The 20,303-nt window shown below is 38.5% G+C and overlaps 1 protein-coding gene across 1 annotated transcript in view; it reads right to left on the bottom strand.

Annotated features, from left to right (window-relative positions):
• The window catches only part of MAST2 (microtubule associated serine/threonine kinase 2), a 168,293-nt gene that overhangs the window by 53,182 nt on the left and 94,808 nt on the right, over positions 1 to 20,303 (bottom strand). Inside the window, exons 5-8 of the mRNA XM_017743446.1 lie at positions 13,410 to 13,501; positions 6,650 to 6,725; positions 4,166 to 4,186; positions 1,559 to 1,637 (exon numbers count right to left, since the gene is read on the bottom strand). Of these exons, the coding sequence (XP_017598935.1) occupies positions 1,559 to 1,637; positions 4,166 to 4,186; positions 6,650 to 6,725; positions 13,410 to 13,501 (268 nt within the window). The remainder of the gene's footprint in view (positions 1 to 1,558; positions 1,638 to 4,165; positions 4,187 to 6,649; positions 6,726 to 13,409; positions 13,502 to 20,303) is intronic.

Genomic DNA, 20,303 nt, shown 5'->3' on the forward strand with positions numbered 1-20,303 from the left:
TGACTACCAATGATCAAACTATTTGGATGCCATCCATATGGAAAGTAACTGTACTTGCTCCACGCTCCATAGCTTGCTCCCAGAAGAGGACTTAGACATGACTTATGCCCATGAACATCTCGCCTAAGACTATAAAGGTGAAAGCAGAGCCCCTTTTTAACAGCTGCTCTTAGATACTTCAGTATATAATAATGTGTGGCAGTGAAACCAGGGACATCTTTTTCATGTTGATAATGAATCCTACTACATTTTTCTATGCTACTACCCACATATCTGTATGCATACTGAAATCGAGTCATCTGCCTTCTAAGGAGACAAAAAAAAAACCCAAATTCAACAAGAAAAAACTTTTTGAAGTTCAAAAGATAACTAATGATAGAAATTGCCCCCAAATTCAACAAGAAAAAACTTCTTGAAGTTCAAAAGATAACTAATGATAGAAATTGCGTGAACTAGAGTTTGCAAAAATGTGTCTGAACAAATGAAGTTATAGAGATAAGATTAACATTGCAAAATCAAATTTTAATCATATCAATTCACACTAATAGGAAACTTTTGACCCCAATTTCTTCTCTTTCTATATAGACTGCATTTAACACTCACCTCCAAAGAAACTGATAAATGTATTTGAGAGGCACTAGAAAGCTTATGGATGAACTTAGAACAGTTCACAAGGTAAACAATGATACAGAGTAAGATCTGCATAACGTGGAGTACTGAGTCCTAATTAATGAAGGTGTTTATTATTAGGAACATAGTCTAAATAATTCATACAAAACCAAGTGATCAGTATTATGGAAAGAGGCAGTGATTTGTTACCACACAGTTGAAGACACCATAACACACATACTAAAGCATGTTACATTAAGTCTGTACTGGCAGCCTTTAGAGTTCTAATGTTTCTATGCTTGTCTTTGCAAGGTTCTCATGGATAACCACAACACCCAGCTGACCTAAACCAAAGAGTGAGATTCATTTTAGGAAGCATGTCAAGAGTTACAAGGGTTAACGTGGTGCTGCCAGCTTAGTGGTATTACTGACAGAACTCAAGCACACTGCAACCAGCCTTTCTAATGATGGCTGTAAGAACTGAAAAGCTTCATTAGGAGGTTCAAATTATTGGAGTTGAATAACAGATGTGGCTTATCAGTTTTTCTTTCTGCTAGCCTGATAGCAGAGGTTTTCAGACTAAGTACTTGAAAGCAGACAGGAGTTTCATTTCCCAGTTACAAAAAGCTGAGAGCTGGAAGGTATTTATGCACTATCTCTGAGTCCTGCCACTTTGGAGACTTTGTGCCTTTCAAATGATTGCTCGAGCCAAGTGCTGCACTGGGATTTCACCAATGCTAAAGGCAAACTGCAAGATGATAGGAGCTGGGAAATGGAGGAGAAAAGCAGCAGAACCAATAACTAAAATAATTTTTAAAATAATTAGTATATTAAATAATGTTAGCAAAACAATGAAGAAAGATCCAGTATTTTAGTAGAGACTCAAAAGCTGATTTGTTAGGGTGTATTTGTACAAACTGAATTGCTTGGAAAAGTCTGTGTCACTTACTGAAACTGTTGAACTGGGAGTGTTTGTTCCATATCCAGATGAAGGAAGGGAGGCCAAGGACCAGCGGCGTCCATCCGTTCTGGGGAAAAGACGTGAGGGAAATTACAGTCAGGAACACATTGTGGCTAATTCTTGAGAGAAATAATCAATTTTCTCTTCCATATCTCCTAACATCATGCTTTTATTAATGTCTTGAGTTATTCAGATAAATCAGGTATCCTATTTACAATCACACTTGTGGAAAAACAGTTAGAATAAGTTTGAAAAGCGAAACTAGGTGACCTTGGAAAAGATAAAGCAAAGGGGCACCAGAATCCTGCATTAAGTAGATGCTTTTTAGCTGTACAAAACTTGGAGTTTCTGTAACAGAGAAATAAAAACAGCTCCTTGCAAACTTCTTTGAAAAAGACACTCACGCCTAACATACTTACGCAGCTCCTTGTCTTGCAAATGAAGATTCAGATTGAGGACAAAAAAATCACATTAGATCAAGAATCAGCTGAAAGCAGATTAATTTGTTTACCTTCTCAGAGGGCATTCTGCCCAGCACATTGCTTGGCACGCCTGAGAAATTAAACCCACAACAGCAGATAGGAACAGAGCCAAGGGGCCCACTCGAAATACAGATGTAAATCACAGAAAGCTCACCTAGGGTCCTTTCTCCTCCAGTCAGTGTAACACTAGTAGTTATTTCCCTACTGTAGCCAAATAAACATGTCCCTCAGGGAAAACATCCAAAACACTGTGGAGATATTGCAGAAACGTCTTGTTTTGCCAATGTCAAAACTGAGGAATTGAGGAACTACACAAAAGCTTTGAGAAGAATCAGTGTTGCCCTCCTTGAAACCCTCTTCTTCCCCCAAACCCAATCTTAGTGAGGATGAAAACTGAACATTCAGGTCAGTCTCACAGCACTTTTTCTGTCCCTGATCTATTTTCCCACATTTTGTGTCCTTAAAATGGACAACCACGTCTTGTTGCACAATGGGATGGGCGTTATAAAGTCTTCCTCACATCAGTTTCCATTTGCTTGGGCTTTTTCTTGCAGCAGAGTATCAGTAACTGGTCATAACATGAAGCTGAATTAGAACAGTTCTAACCTGCTTTGGAATGATGGGGGGGATGGGGGGACTGGTTCACATAGATACAGTGAATTTATGCAAGTGCATTATAAAATAGGATGTTTGGTACAGGTTTGAAACAGTGATTATAAAAACCTCAACTGTTATCTTCACTGTAGTATTTCTCATCCCACCACCCATACCCATGAAGCCTCATCTCCAGAAAAACTTTCAGTGCCCACCAAGACAAAAACCCCTGTTTACAGTTTTTCCAGCTCTAGTTCCTTTTATTTTCAGGCACTGATAGACACCACTCTTTGCCATCCATCTTAGAATGAGAGGGAAATAAACTCACTGTTCCACATCACTGAAAGAATATTATGTCAACAGAGTTTTTAAAAGACTCGTGCTTCATGCATTAAAAAAAATAGTTAAGTCTGTAATGCAGATTTTTATTGCATGCGTATGTTACAGCTAAACCCCATTTAGCCACAGGTGATGTTTTCTCTGGCAAGACAATTAAATGTAAAAGAACAATCTCAAAATAATTTCAAGTGAAATGGAATTCCTTTCTCAACCCTGAAAAACAACTATCAGCATTACAAAGTTGTTGCAGGCTGTGGTAAGGGATTGAACACCAAAATTTAATGATCTTCACTGAGCTTCTTGTAACATACAGAGGCATTGGGGAAATATTTAGCTCAATGATTCAACCTCACTTTGGATCCTCAGTTCCAAAGCAAAACATTCTGTTTCTTGCTGCACAAGTCACTCATTTCTTGCAAAAGAAAAGCTTCTTTTTTTTTTTACTGAATTACCTAAATGATGTATTGAAATAACTTCAGAATTTTCATTTTGACCAAGTTAAAAGAAAATATCTTTCTCAATTAGAAAATTCCAGCACACCCCTTCATGCTTGGGCTATTTTCTGCTGATGCAATCAAGGCAAGCAATGTGCTAAGCAGTCAGGACACATATCAGCTCTTCTCTAGCAGAAAGAAGTGGGACAAGAGTGAAAATCTTTCAAATCAAAGGAAGGGAAAAAGACTTTTAAAGCAAATTCCTCCTGCATTTATGCAAAACATTTCAAAGCTACTTCAGTGTTTTGTTAATAAACATATTTTTAGAGACAACATGCAGTATTACTTCAGCATAAGACACTTGGAATGAAATCTTTAGGTTTTTTATTTATTATAGACACTTTGCTAGCACAACAAAGACATGCAAACAACAAATTTTGCCTCTAAAATGACATTTTAATTAGTTAATTAAGGAGGTGTTTTTATGGCAGTTAAATGCTATTTCATGATGAAGCAGATCAATTTCAAACAAGAAGGAGTTAGAAAAACAACACATCTTCTCCAGAGCGCTACCTGTTTATAATTTTAAGCCAAAGTGTAAAGATTTTCTGTTTCTATTACAAAGACTAGAAGCTGAATGCTTAAATGGGGTTTTTACAGCATGAACTTGTTAGGGACACGTGCTCAGCTGCACAGAAGCACAGCTCACACACACACACAAACAGCAGCAATGGGATACACATTACCTGTCTGCTCTGTGTCCATGGCTGTGTGGAAAAAATTGTACAATAGTTATGAGAGAGAGAGAAGTAAAAGATGCATGTGATTTCTGAAAACAACGTTCATCTTCTGTTAGTGGTATTACTCCAAGATCAGTTTTAGTGAGTATGAGCAGAATTAACCATTGCAGTGGTTTCAACCACACATTTCCTTATTCCATCAGGAGGATTCCTGCCAGTGCTGTGGCTATGACACAGCCATTGAAAGGGTATCTAACAGGGATTTATGGTTAATCACAAGTCAGACTAAGGACAATCTTGCAGTAAATTGCAGTGGCTTTACAATAACACAAGTTTTCCAAACAAGTTTCCTACTCCATCTCAAGAAAAAACTCATCACAGGGCTATAATGAAAGAATGGAAATCACAAATGATGTCCAAACAGGATAATAAATGAAGAAATTACCCCACGAATAAAAGGCAGAAAATCAGCAACAAGTAATTCCTGTGATGGCAATGGCAGGAAATGAGGTAAGGGCCATCTCTTAAGCCCCACGCAATGTCAACAAAAAGGGTACTGTGCAATATCCATTTCTCTGGCACCACACTTGCAATTCCTTAATTCCATCATATAGAAGTTATTCTGAGACCAGTATGGGGTAATCTAGCATGGATCTGTTGTTACTGCTCGCATGGCTATTCAGGGTGTAATGCAAGTAGAAAATAGAAACAGGTTTCTAAAACAAGCTGTGCTTAAGTGTTCTTTTCCCTGGCAGAAAAAGTATAGAGAGGAACATGCATACTGTAAAATGAACCACTGAACTCAATAGGACAGGCTTAACCTTTATTCACGTATTCCTTTAAAAATTAGATTTAAAAAACATAAAAGTATGAAAGGGTACTTTTCAGAGTTTTATTATTAAAACATGCATTTGCTGTCTGAACTTTTAGAAAGCCATGGTACTGAAGCAGCAAGTTGAAACATGATGTTGACAAGTTATGCTAAGTTTTGACAATGGTTTCTGCTGCAAATATTCTGCCATGTTCCAGGACCCAGAACTCCTGTGAGATACTCCAGATACTGTGAAAACTGGTACAAGTTTGGTTGATTTCAACAGAGATTATTGAATACACCCAGGTCAGGCTTTAAAAACAAAGGTGGAGGAGTCTACTTGAATTGTTTTACCAGCAGGTAAAGCACTTATTTTCCTTCTGAGGCCACAGGAAAATATATATCCAGTGTCTTATATTTCACATGCTATTAAAAAGCTTTTTCTTATGTAAGACCAGAAGACCAAAGTCTACTTCAAACAGAATTCAAGGACACCAGGTTTTCTAGCAAATCACCTCAATGGAGAAATGCTCCAGGGTTTTCCTGCCATTCAGATAAAGGGTGTACCTTATTCCATCAAATTCCAACCCTTTATTCTTCTTTGAAGTTTTGAGACTTTTTTTTTCTAACTAGTCCTCAAGTTAAATCTGTCATTCTCAGAAAACTTACTTCCTTTCAGGATGATCACACATTTCCCATCCTCAGATCATTTGAACACAGATTGGGGTTTTTTCAGCCAAGGCAGAGTTTAACAAATCCAAAATACTCTCCTCACACTTGAATCTAATAACCCACCTCCTATGCACAAACCCTGCTTAGGAGCTCTCTAATTTCCCTGCTCTTTCTTTCTCACAAAACTTACCTTTCTGTATCACTATCCATTTCTGCCTGCCTACTGGGATTCAGTATTCAAATCACCATTTTTCTGCTTTTCCCAGCTGTCTCTATTCTTTCTATCCTATTGCTAACACTAAATCCACCACTGCAGTATCAGATTTCTTTCCAGCAGTTTGATACACCGCATGACCAGCACCTGTCCAGCACTTGCTGCAGGACAGATGACAGCTTCACATTTGGGTCTCTCAGTGCTGCTCTTCTAGAGGTTCTTGTAGACTTGCAATTTCAATTATCAGCTATTTTCCTCATTAGAGCAGTAATGTTCTCTTGACAGCAATGCCCAAGAAAGCAGAGAAAACTCTAGAGTCACTACAAGTGAGAAGGGAGGGAATGAAGGCACAGAGCTGTGCACACCTAATTTAAGGTATGTTTATATCTTTGTGCAGACATAGCAAAGAAGATCAGCACATAGCACCTCAGTGAGAGCAACATCTAGGACTACAACTAAGTCACAATTACCTAATCATGGCTGGCTTTAATGTCACTGTGACTAAATTATTTGTCATATCACATGCCCTACACATCATCCTTCTGGGAGAATGTTGTCTCTTCCCTAGGCAGCATTAACTACTTAATTTACTTTATCTTTTTTCTAGGTCTAAAAAGTACCTAATACTTTCTGGTGCTGCCAAGATGTAATCCACAAGGATTAAAATCAAATAAAATTGTAAACATCAAAGAAAGTAAAACACAATCAAAAATGTTCTAACCCATAGGCCATTTGTAAATAAAGTGTATAGACTATTTGCTTGCCAGCCCAGAGAGAATAGATCTTCCCTTACCTTCGGGCAGGAACAAAGGAAAAATGAGCAGGTGCATTTGGAGAGAAGTTCCTGGGACTGTCCAAGGGGCTGCTACCTGTTTAAGAAAACAAAAATTAACAGTTCAAAACCATTTCATTTGCATTTGCAACAAATGGAGTCAGTTTTCAGTGTTCTGAAAGACTTTCAACTGCAAGTCACAAATAATTGGAAATATGGGGCTTTGAGTCTTTGAGCTTTGAGCATTAGTTTGCTAAAGAAATGTTCTGACACAGATGTACCGGTATTTTTCCTCCTTTTAAAATAATTTAAAGGGTGTGTTTCACTTCCTACTTTCAGGTAAGTAATATACCACCCATAGACAATAGAGTCTTCTAATATTTTGCAATAATTTTTATCTACAAGCTTTTCCTAACACTTGTCAATGAAAAACCTGAGTTGGAAATGACACTGATGAGAGTTTCAGGAATAACAAACAGTAAGAAAACTTTTCTTCCTAATACATGCCAAGGTTGAATGTAAAATCCACTGAGAAAAAAAAAAGACACTCCATGAGAACTGCCCATGATAATAAAAGGACTATGTATATGTAAGATGATTTGGCTAAAATCTATTCGTAGTCACACTAACTACCACTTTTCTGAAATAGTACTTTTACCATGAAAATGAAAGTACCAGGGAAACTATACAGAAAGGAAGCAAAAACACTTAATTTTCTCCTGGCACGAGTGTTTTTCCTCTGGGCTTTGTCACACGGTGTTTAAGCATGGTGAGTGGTTTATTGCAACGTATTTTATTTCAAAGTAAAAAGCAACCATCACACAGAAAGCCTTTCTGAAAGCCAGGATCATTTACAAACTAACTACAGAAATGTTTGGAAGTTATGGATGAATTCGCAAGCTTCACATCAGTGAGTGTGCATTCTATTGGGCATGAAGTGGTTTGCTTTTTCTGATCATTAATATGGGCACAGAAGAGAAACTATACACAGCAAACATGTGTCAACAGCAATTTTTTTGTGCAAAGACAACAATATAGCACTAAAATAAGACCAGGAAAATGAAATAGATTCTAGAAAAGCAATACACTGCAAGGTACATCAGAAATGGTTTTAAATTTAGATCCCATATAAAATGGTTTTATTTTAAAAGCCATGTTGAAAACTCAAGTATGAGTCATATGCAAAGGACTTGTCTCTGTTTCAGAGGCTTGAGTTGCCCAGTTTGCCCCACAGGGCAGCAGTGATTTTGCAGTTACAGTCCCATCCAGCAACCTACTGAAGTTTATAATTAAGCTTCATTAATTTCAATCCAAGTTATCCACACACCTTTGCTGTTCCACTGAGCAGGAGCTCAGTTGAAGGCAACATTCCCTCACACTTCAGCCTTAGAAATAGGTCACAAAAGTCTGCAGCAGCATCTCTGCACAACTTCTGTGAGCAAGGTGTGCACACCTGGCACGTGTTGGGGCAGGGAGGGAGGAGGAGGAGAGGGGGAACAGGCTGATACCTCCTGGGGTATGAGGATGGCCACAGTGCAGCACAGGCCAGCAAACTCCATCTGGTCTGCAAGTCCACAAGGGGAAAAACAGCAGCTGGTTGAGATTAAACCAGCCCCAGGCTGATGTAACATGTGTCATGGGGTGATGAGAGAACTGGAGAGGTAAGTGAATTCCAGACCACTCCACAATCTGCTTCATCAAGAGCAAACTAAATTAAAAACAAAGAGTTTGAGCAACAGGTTTGTTTTCCTTGGGCTTGGTTTTCTTTCGCATTGTTAGCTAAGACTAACAATGAGTTCACAGTTTAATATAACACAATTCAAGTCTTCATCCATAACTGGATACTGTTTAACCCATTCCCAGTACATCCCAAGTACAGAGGGGAGAGAGTGATCAGAAACCAATAGCTAAATAATTTTCAGTGCTTTCCTTTATTAAACTTGTACTCATTTTAATTCTCATGGTCACAACGAAAAATCTGAACCATTTTGCTACTTTTGAACCACAAGAAGATGGAGAGGTCTGATAGTCCCAGTCTAGGAGGCACTGCAAGCTTACAAGGATGATTGAAGAAGTCACCAAAGTGAAGAACTGAGCCATGCATGAACACACACATCCTGGTAGCAGCACATGCCTTGGGGTAAGGTCACCAACCACTTGCTAGCAGAAAGCTGAAGGAGCATTTCAGGATGCAGTGGGAGTGAGGCCTTTCCATGGTCATGCAGATGATCTAACAGCACAAGGAAGGCTGCCAGCTTTGGTGAGAACCTTGGTCTTGGCCTTCTCATTTTTCAAGCTTTTCTGACAATGAACACTACTGTGTCAAGATGACAGTTTTGAACAAAAATCTCATTGCCCAGTGTTGTTATAAACAAGCAATAAACTGTCATTGCCTTTTTATATCTTCATCAATCTTTGAGCTTTCTGGGGTATGATCAAAATAGAATTTCAGAATAACTGAGTAAATTGGGTAATGACAGTTTTTAAATTTTGAAATTAAGTATGTGGGTGTTCAAACTCTTCTGAGCCTGCACTGTGTGGTACAGAGATACTACTAATTTTTGAGCAACTACTTTTTCAGATGTATACGGCATATTTCCTTTCAGACACAGGAATTTTAATTAGATCCCCTGTGATTTGCTTCTAGTTTTAGAATGAAAAGCAATTAGTTTTTCTACTCAATTCAAGTCTGGGTGAAGCTTTTAAAACAACAACAGGGAGACAGGGAATTACTACTTTCCCTAAAATTTCCCAGCACTGCTGCATCTGCTCAAGATGAAGGTATTTTAATAAGAGAAACCTGAGTGCAATGGTCTCATTCACCAAGGCTGATCGAAACCCTATTTATTCCGTAGCAAAGGTAGATTCCCCTGTTGCTCCAGGGTTATAGTTGGCTACTACTGAACCTGAAATGCCTCTGTCTCAAGGGAGGCTGTTACACAGAATGATTGTCCATTAGGTAAATCAACACAGCTACACCAATGCCAATAATTCAGGCAGGAACCTTTACATCTTCCGGACACAGGAAGATGGATGCAGCCAAAGCATTTGTAAATCCACTACCTTCAAAATATGAAACCAGACCTTACAGGCAATGGCAGTCTCAGTTATCCCCTACAAACATGAATGACACTCATCAGATAGGTTATGAGTCCAAAAACTCACAACAGAACTACACTGTAAAACTGAAAACCATACTTCTGAGAGCCATTAAAAAATAACAAATAAATACAAAAGGCAAAGTTTTTGTGGTTTTCTATGCAGGACATCCAAATTATTTGCTGAATATTAAAGCAAGCAGCTAAAGGTCATATGCATACTACAGAATTAGATGCCTTCCAGCACACACATTTCAAAATGAGCAAAATATTTAAAGCACCCTGTGTACAATGAGTCTCATAAACAATGAATGCCATGGTGCTCTCACACCACCCAAGGATCACAGGCATGACGTGCTGATGAACCTCAGCTTTGATAACCAGGGCAGGATCTAGGGTGGGATGTTACATACTCTGCACATTCTAAAAATAATAAATAAATAGACACCTCAGCAACAGCCATTTTTCTGCCAGAAGGTGGAACTGAACTTGCAGTGTAAGAGCAGAATCATTTAATTCAGTAGCACAGTGCTGCCTGTGAGCAGCTCCCTCTGTGTGCCATTACAGATAGGAGCACGGCAAAGGTCCCAGCAGTGACAAGTGCTTCCACTGGAAGCCAGAGAGCAACCTGGATACCTTACAGCTGTGGAAAGTCAATTTTAAAATAGCCTGAGCTTCGATTTTCCAGCTGTAAGTACCTATCTCCTTACTACTAAATTATAATGTTACTTCTTTGATTTTAAGTTTTTCGATTTAAAATATAATCAGATGGCAACTTAGTTATCAACCTTATGGTGTAACCTCTTTGTAATTTTCAGATTTTAAAAAATGGATTCAAATAAATACAAAAAAATGTAAGGAATACACATGTGTACCTCTTTACTTGCCCCTCTCATTTCTAAACAAAAAGAATTTAGAATATAAGCAAAATTTTCGAACTTGCATTCCTAAAACTGGCCACTACAAGTTTGGGAGACTAAACCAGCAGAGTGACTTCCCCACAAGCTGTAGCTCTTTATGCCAAGGTACCAGCTCATTCTGGAAAATGCTATTCCATGCAGTTGAAAACTGAACTAGCACACTTAAATGTTCTTCATTCAGAAGTGATTTCATGGCAGGGTTCAAACCGTTTGGATGTACTTCTTTCCCAAATGTTGAGAGCTCTTTAAGTAATACTTTTCTTCTAAATTTTCTAGGGTATGAAACTGCCTGGCATCTTGTTGGGATGCTCTTTTGAGATAGTAAGTCCCTCTGCCTGGATCAGTGTTCATGAGCAGGTAGGTTTGCCTGACAGAAAGACAACTGTCCTAGATCTCACCCACTGACTTTTACATCATGTACAGAAGAATAACTCCTGACTTTACTGCCATACAGGACTTTATTTTAGTGTGGTGTCTGAACAGAAACACTTTAGAAAGCCTCCCTGGTTTCTCTGCATGCTTGCTGTTCCTTTGATTTGCAGGAGAGGTTCAGAAAGAGTATTAAGAAGACAAGATGAAAGTTCAAGACAAAAGAGGCTGGGGAGAGGCACCAGCATTTCTTAGTAACTTATCACTGCGTGTGCCTGAACAAACAGATTGATAGATATTCCTCAAATACTAAACAAATATCACAGCCTGTTCTCAAATTCACTCCTCATATATGATATTTCTTAAGAAAATATTTGTGACTCTACTCTAAATTTCATCTACTTTTGTCTTTTGAATATTTTTTTTTCCCCCCAAGGAAGACTCCTAAATATAGTACTGGTAGAGAACTCAAATTACAATTAATTTATCCTCCTATGCGCTACTGGCTACTCTTACTGGTAACAAAGGATGTCCTTTTAATTAATAATTTTAAATCCCATATGCAACATCGGGGAAAAAAAGGAAATATTTGACAATTACTGCTAAAAGTAAGGTGGCACACCACTCTTCCTTTTAGAAGATACTCACAAAATTCTAATAAATTATAAGCTTGTAAAGCCTGAAACAGCATCAAAACCACCAGAAGAAACTTAATTTTTTTAAATAGACAGAAGAGAAAAGCAAATCAAAAGAAAATAAAATATACATGTTTCTATTAGGAATATTTCTGCATTTCTTTTCTGAGCAATGATCATGTCAATATCTTGTTGCAATCCCCCAAGCAAGGACATTTCTTTTTCTCAGTTAAAGGCTTGTAGAGCTAATTTAGAATTTAGTGAAACCAATACATAAATTAATTCAAAGCAAAAAGCACAATGTAACTAAGTGGAGAATCTCTACCAAGAAAAATGCATTGTTGAAACTAAATTTTACAAGGTTATCACTACCATAACCACACACAACAGCAACAAGGGAGTTTGAAGTGAAAGGGGATGGTCCTATACACATTTTTGGCCCTCCATTTTATTTCAGATTCTGAAGTAGAAAATTGTTTTAATATACCACCTATAAGATTTTGTTAACATTTTAATATGAAAATCATGGGTCATTTTAGAATAACAATGTACTTAAAGCATCTTCCTAGCTTTCCATCATTGGGCTTTTTATAGCATCCTAAGAAAGTGGAAGATTTTTACAAAAACTTAAGAGTGAATGAGGCTTTTATGGGCATCCCTGTACAATAACTTTGGGCCTTTTTCCTTTCAACAGGCTGGATGTCACCTCTTGAGATGCAAAGCTCTGCAAATAGAAGCAGATGGCTCCTTCTAGCTGAGCTACTATCAGTTTGCTGTTCTTTCTCAGCATTGCCTTAGTTTCAGTCTCCAGAAAGCATTTACAGAACATACTGCCATGTAGGAGGAAGACAGTCTGATTATAATGAAAACAACATTCCTTGTCTTACACACAGCAGAGATGTGTTTCCAGAGAGGCTCCACTGTGGATGATGTGCCACAAGTGTTCCAGCTGTTTCATGCTACTGACTGGTGCGTACCAGGGACGTACCTGGAGCCCAAACATCTTCTCTAGCATTTTGAAAAAGCGAAAAAGCAAAAACAAAGTCGTCACACATCACCTATCTCCCTCAGCAACAAAAACAAGGGAACATGCTGGTCAGGCAGGCTGTTGACTTTGCATGTGTGACCCTTTCTGAAGAATTATTCCTTCTTTTTATATTGGAAGAACATCTCCACACACTTCACTTCAATGACTAACAAGCCCCTGCCTGTGAGCTCTGAAACGAGCATTTCCCTGTTGCTGCCATGGTAAAATTGGCAGCAATGTAAAAAAGAAATAAAACTCCCAAACACTTCATGTTGCTGTGAGTAGCAGACAGAGACCATAAGATGGCACACTGCACAGCTGCCGGGCTGCCGGAGGCACGTGGAAACAGGCAGGATGTTCCTCCTCATGAGAACGCAGTTAAATCACTGGCACAAATTAACCATGCTCAGAGACTCAAAACAAGAGATTTACTTAGATGTATTTATCTAATTTTATTTGGCTTCGTTTTCTGTCTCAGGCTCTTTTGCAGGACGTAAGAGGATTGAATCCCCCAGGAAGAGATGGATACGGAAGCAAACTAGAAAGTGCAGAACATAAAACATTTTTCTTGAAACTATAAGGACCCTCTTACAAGCTAGAGAAGGTGAAAAACTACAGTCAGAATAATTTCCAAAGGGCATATTTTGATGCTATCGCTATGTTTAAACTCACTACAATGACTACTGACATTTATGTTAATGATTCCCAGGTAGAGCAGTCCTAGGGAGTTACCTGCGTGTCCATGAAGAGGGGAATGCGGCCGCGGGAGAGTTGGAGATGTGCTGGATGTTACAATCAAACTCTTCCTGTTGCTTGTCCGACAGCTGAAAGCAAGAAAGATGAACCATTAGGCATGGTCAGATGGACAACTGCACCTCGAGGCAGGTCCTGCAGAATCTCTTTCAGGTAAGGAAAAGGAATCTCTCAGTATTTAGGGTGGTATTTTCTCACACTCTCGATCTCAGTAGTGACCCTGCAAAGAAGGAAACGTACAGGGACAAAAGGTACTTGGTCAGCAGCAAGTGTTTCAACATTCTGGAAGCATTTGCTGCACAGGCTGCTGGAAATAGCTGGTAACTCATTCCTGATTCACAGATTATGTGCAACTCATGCTTTACAACTCACACAAAAAGCAAAAACCAATGTAAAATACCCCAGAGTGCTTTGGATACTCTTACCAATATCCAACCTAGCAAATAAATCCGTTACAATTATTGGCTTGGTTGTAAGAGAACCAGAGCATATTCCTTAGGGCAGAGTTAAAATTACAGAGCAAAGTGTTAGCACAACCCAGCAGATGAGTGGGATTACTAATCAAACTTAAAACCTGAAATCCAAAAATCTTTGTGAACACATGTGGCAATACCAATGGAAAACTCTGCAAAGCAAGTTTCAGACATACCTCCACCACATCAACTCCCCTCATTGCCATGACTTTGTTCCAGCAAGGTAAGTGACACTTCTTACGGGACAGTTCAGGTTTATTTTTTCCCTAGTGGGAGTTTCAGAACCGAGCCAAATGAAGAGAAGGATGTGGTCCTCCATTTGCTTCCCAGCTTGTGACTGCTGGTAGCAAACATTTAGCTCTAAAGATGATAAAAGGAATCGCAATGGGTAAGGGAAACATTTTTAAATCATGGGAGCTGTGAAGAAGAGCAACTAGATAATTAAATCCCTTTGTGATTGCCCCTTCTCCTGTTGTTTAAACAGAATAAATGAAGTTCCCAGCAAAATCTTACAACTGACCAAGTATTACAGCTACATACATCTATTCATTGTACCTCCAGCTTGCTTCCTACATGGCATAAACATTCATGCTTACTTCAGTAGTTCTCAAAACAGGTAACTAGAATCCCACTGGTGTTGATAGGGGTGGGAGAATAGCCAGGAGCAGGGAAAGTTGAGCAAAGGCTGAACAAGGAGCTCGCTGGCCCCACTCCAGGGGTGCCCTGTGAAGCTCCACACTGGGTTCCCCAGGCACAAGCAAAGCATCTTTGCTTGCAGACCCCAACTGCTGACATCTGCCAGGTCCTCCGTGCACTGACTGATCTGCTGGAGCTGCCCAACAATAAACACGCTCGGGCTGCCAAGAACTACAGTTTAATGCAAAAGTATTTCGCTGCCACAGGATACAGTGCATCTGACTATTATTATTTGTAAGCTTATTTTATTGCTGTTCTATAGGAAACTGGAGAACTTGATGCAGAAAAAAATACAACTGAACTGCCAACTATAATAAACAGTAATAAAGTTGAAGCACCATTAACTGCTATTCAGGCTCTTTAGTGTACTTAAAGCATTCCTCAAAATTATCCAACTGATTCCATACAATCTCCATTTACATTCATGTATTATTCAACAACAGTCCATCCAAAAACTGATTGCCATTGTGCACATCTCATGGAAAAACTAACAGCCTGATTTTAAGAAGCTTAAAAATCTCAGTTCATGGATATTTTTAACATGTTTTCACTTACGCTATTCCAGTAAATGCTGAAAAAACCCAGAATACTCAATTCCAACATTAATACCAGATAATCATTGTTTATATTAGCACAAAATCTTTCTTGCAACATGAAATTCCTGAGTATTCTAGTGTAATATATGTTACTATGTAAGAAATAAAAAACAATCCTGGGTTTTACTATCAAATACAATGTAAGAATTTAAGATCTTGCTCAATAAAAACCACTAGTACAGTGAGAAAACAGAGCTCCATTCTCTACAGTTGTATCTCTTTGCTAAAGAGAGTTCCTAAAGCACACTTTACCACAGCAATGTCTGGAGCTGGCTATGGAAACTTGGTATATTTAAACCACAGCATAACAGGGGAAGGGAACTGTCCCAAACTCAGAGCTTTTTAACTGCTTGCCTGCGTTTTCCCAATTGAACAGAGTTTTACAAACCCATTTTCTCTGCTGTCTTTGCCAAGATAAGGAGCCAAAAGAGAAAGAGTTAAGGGGCTGGAGAGCAAGAACAGCTGAGACCCCTTAAAATAGGTCAGGTTTACACAAATGTACTCAGAGGAGGGAATGGTTTGGAGTGAAAGCCTAGCCCCAAATTGGGAATAAAACATTATTCTCTTTGCACCCTCAACATCGGATAACTTTTAATTTTCCTGGATCTCTCATCTGCAAAAGAGAAACACCACTTGGGTCTGTTTAGCCATTTCTATGACTTACGTATGTTGGCAATAAGGCAAAGCTTAAACGCAAAGACTGATAACACAACACCCAACTTCTCAAATTTGTGTTATAAGTTGAGAAAAATATACAAGTACAATCATACTCTCTACTGGCTGAAGAGAGCTCCCTGCATACAGAGAAAAAACTTTTAACTGATCTAGGAATCCTAGAGGAAATGCAGAACTAGAGTGATGAAGTTCTGGTAGTCACTGAAACACAAAAAAAGGGTGAAGGGAGGAGGTAACATGCAGACTTCAGTGGGACGACCTCTTCCCCAACAAGTCACTACGACAGCATTTGAGCACCTCCTAAAGAACAGCTAAATATGAAAGAAGCAAAGCTGGCTTTAAGCAGGGCTTTGTGCCAAAGAAATTCAAACCAGTCAATTTAAGTGTTGGCAGAAACAGTTCCACTGAAGAAAAAATTATTTCCTGGAAGATGCATTTTAGCCAGACAGACAGTGCTGGGCTCAAAACTGAGCTACCAGGCCAATGATAATGAGGAGATCACATAGTTAATCCTTTAAATTGTATTAATTATTATTATTTATTACTGTTCGCAAATTCTCAAAACAATACTGTATGTCTTTTTGCTCAAAAATTAATTCAATCTGCATAAGAAAAAAAGGAGAAAGTAAGGGGGAAAAGGTTGGCTATACATCTCTTACTTCTTAACTAGAAAAAAACCAAGTTTTTAACCAGTCCAGAGAGATTTCAAGCATTATTATTTGTTTATAAGCTGAAGTTTTGCTGTTTTCATTAAACAAAAGGCGAGCCCTGCCCTGAGCCTCCTTTCCTCTCACAATTTGCTTTGGGTCTTGTTAACCTTTTTTTTTTCCCCTCAGATCCCACTTCATAATTTCAGAGAGCAAATCCCCTCCAGGTCTTCCAGTTTAGGCAAAACACAATTTTAATAGTGCAGAGTTTCTGTAGGGCCCAGAGCTGTAGGGCTGAGCTCCAGCCCTTGGAAAGCTCTGTAGGTGCTGCCCTCCCTGCCCTGGTCGAACAACCACGTGGCCAAACCTGAGTCTAGAAATCTGTGAGAACACAGGAGCACCTCGATTTAATTCTGAAAACACATAGTAAAATGGATATTTTATATTGAAACAGTTGAAACAATGCCTTTGCATCACTATGGAAATAGAGCTTTTACTATTTCTAACATTAACTTCTCTGCCTGCAGTAAAAATATCGTTTGTTACGTGTACTGAAGTGTCCCCAGTGCGTTCGTGAAACTGAACACCACAGGACATCGGACGTGGGTCTGGTAACTGGACACTGCTTTTGGACCCACTGAAATGTGCCCCCAAGCCAGCACCCTTGCCCAGAGTTATTTCTGAGCACATTTGGCATAGTACCTGTGACCTGCACACAGCTCCCGGCTCTTCAGCTGCACCCCAACCAACCTCCTCCTCCTCCTCACCCACAGACAATCCCAGGGCAAGCCTCTAAAGTGAGCACCACAGGTGCACCTTGTTTCATATGCATATTCAGTCTGAAAAAGAAATCAATGTCTCAGTTTCAGCATAAATCGATATTTGATTCTTTATTTTAGCAGTTTACTCAGGGGACATATTCAGCTCACTGAGCAAAACTGATTAACGCCCATGAGGTATCTGTGTAATGAAAGCGAGGGCCACAGAAAAAAACAATGTAAATATAAATAACCAACCCACACTACCAAGCAATTTCATACCAATGCTGGTTATTATAAATGAATAATGATCAGGAAGTTTCTCAAAATCTATCTGAATTTATAAGCCTTGAGGAATTTCTCATAGCTGAAGCTGCTGGAGTATGGAAGTAAACAAGATAACAATGATTGCACAAGCCTTCTCATTGACTTTGACAGAAATCAACTTGAAGAAATAAAATATATGGAAAACTTATAGCTTAAATCACATTTTGGCCAGTATTCATGAATGCATTTTATTCATATTAGTGATTTGTCACAGAATCACTAAAGTTGGAAAAGACCTCCAAGATCATCAAGTCCAACCTTCGACTGAAAATTTTAATTTTAGAATTTTGTAAACCTCAAAAAGAATTTTGTACCTCAGGTTGTCAGAGTGCCAAATTATCCCTTGCACTAACTTCTTTCAAAATAACATTTCGGAAGTCAAACATCAGACTTGTTCCAGATTTGACATTCAATTCAGTGACTTCAAACAAATCTCTACGAACTGGGATCCAAAATTCAGAGCAATCAAATCTGCTAAAGTTATTTGCGGTTACATATTTTCCTAAAATGTAATATACCACCTAACCAAACTTCACCAAATTCTCCTCTGATGTTACAGAAGTTTGGTTTCAGTTGATTTGCTTTACAAAGAGTTCTTTATGAGAAACAGACATTTTGGAAATGAAAATAAGTATTTAAAATTTTTATTCACAATGACAGAAAATTTACAAAATCCAAAATCTGCATGTCAATGAATGCAGCAGCTGCACAGCAATGTTAACTAGATGTGGAAGTTATCGTCTTAATTATAGTAATTCAAAGATGGAAGCAATTTTGTAAGCTTTAGCACTACCAACAACAGGGATAATTAGTTCTCTAAAATAGATAAGTAAGCATCTGGTTCAACTGATTTCTTTTTTTTCCACATTCAAGAATAGTTTAAGAGTTATTCATCCTAGAATAACTGGGGAAAAAAGTGTTATTATTCAGGGTGCAGGTTTGGGGGGTTGCACATTCCTACAATAAACACTTCTTTTGTTGTAAAGAAATACAATTACACATAGTTAAGATGTGAAGGATGGAAGCACAAGTCCAATAAGCAACTTCTTAAAGATTGTAGGCAGAGTCTCCATCACAACAGACACAGAACTATCTTCTTCCCAACATCACCTAGGAAAACTGCATTTTATTTCCAGTCATTGAAGTCCCAGGAGCAGGGAACCATTCTGAATGTGGATTCCTTCCTGGTTATTTTGTCCAGACTAAACGACTAAGGAGCCTTTCTCCAGTGCATCTCTGGACAATCATTCCCTGCCATTCACTCCTGTATAAGATCAATCCCTAACTCCCATGATCTTGAGACTGGATTACAGTATTCCTGTTCCCACCATCTTTTTGAAGAACTTCAAATAGGACTGAATTTTGGAACCTAAATAAAAACAACAATGAAAACTGACTGCCTGAGTGCAGGGTCCTCTTCCACAAAAAGTTTTCTACAATTTAATTACTACAACAACAGAAACAGATGCAAATTGTTCAGCAAACCAGGCTCTACTCAAATTTGCATTGCCCATTGTTTTGAAGCCCATGAGACAAAATAAACTGGACAAAAAAAGAAATGCACAGAGGAAAAAGATGCAGTCAACTTGTGAAGTGTGGGTTGCACTTCCGTACAGATTTCCAGAGAGTGCACGGGGGTAAAACACACAAAGGACATTGTTTTCCATAATGCCACCACACCTTTCAGCGTGCTACCAAACACATCAACCGAGGTGAACGCAGAGTCAAGCAATGCAAGACTTACAAAGCAAGGAGTAAAATGGGTGCAGATGGTTCTTTTGTTTTAAGGAAAATTAACATCTTTGTAGTTAGGAATTAACTGATTGCATGAAAGGCCATTTTCCTTTCATCTAAACCAAGCTATATGTTAGACAAGTCCTCCTACTTCATTTAGAGCACAAATTGAAGAAGCAGCATCACTGCAAGCTAAGAAATTACAAAAGAAAAGGCTGAAATTGCCAGTGAACACCAAATTTATGTCTAATTTCCCTAACGCTTGAGGCTGGTGCACACCTGCTTACACCATGCTGTATAATCCAGACCTTTTGCATTATTAACAACATAGGAAAAACTCTGCAAAGCCAAACAAAATGAGATGTCACAATAAATTACAATGACTGGTACAGCCATTCTCAACTACATGAATCCACTTTATTCTGAACACACTCCAAGCTTATCTTTGTTTTAGCATAAAAGAACAAAAGTAAGAAAAAATCGCTGAGTATGGAAGAGAGACCCTAGAATATATATGTAGATACTATTTAATGAGAAAAAACATAAAACAAACCTTCTCAAGCATTCCTATCTCCTTCTTCAGTTGTGTTATGCATTATACTGCCATGAAGTTACATCACAAAGTGTGAAAAGCTGATTGAATGAAAGCTAAGCATAACTGCATACTTTCATTTCCCATTTCCTCCAAATCTATTATTAAATGCTTCACGTAGCATAGCTGCTTTTTAAATAAGTCTCTACTTGGCAATTCTCATGGAAGATAGTTTATCACATTTCTTTTCCTCCAAAAAATCCAAGCAAACAAATTCCAGAATGAAATGACAAAGTGATTTTATATTGTTTCAAACCCTCTAACCGTGGAGCATACAATTACATACAGGTGGGCAATATAACAAACCTCCTCTAGACTCTCCCAAAGATGCATCCAGGAAATAATGCAATTGAGCTGAAAATGGAAAGAAAGTTT

This window comes from Corvus brachyrhynchos, unplaced genomic scaffold (genome assembly GCF_000691975.1).
Source record: "Corvus brachyrhynchos isolate BGI_N302 unplaced genomic scaffold, ASM69197v1 scaffold48, whole genome shotgun sequence".
Classification (NCBI taxonomy): domain Eukaryota; kingdom Metazoa; phylum Chordata; class Aves; order Passeriformes; family Corvidae; genus Corvus; species Corvus brachyrhynchos.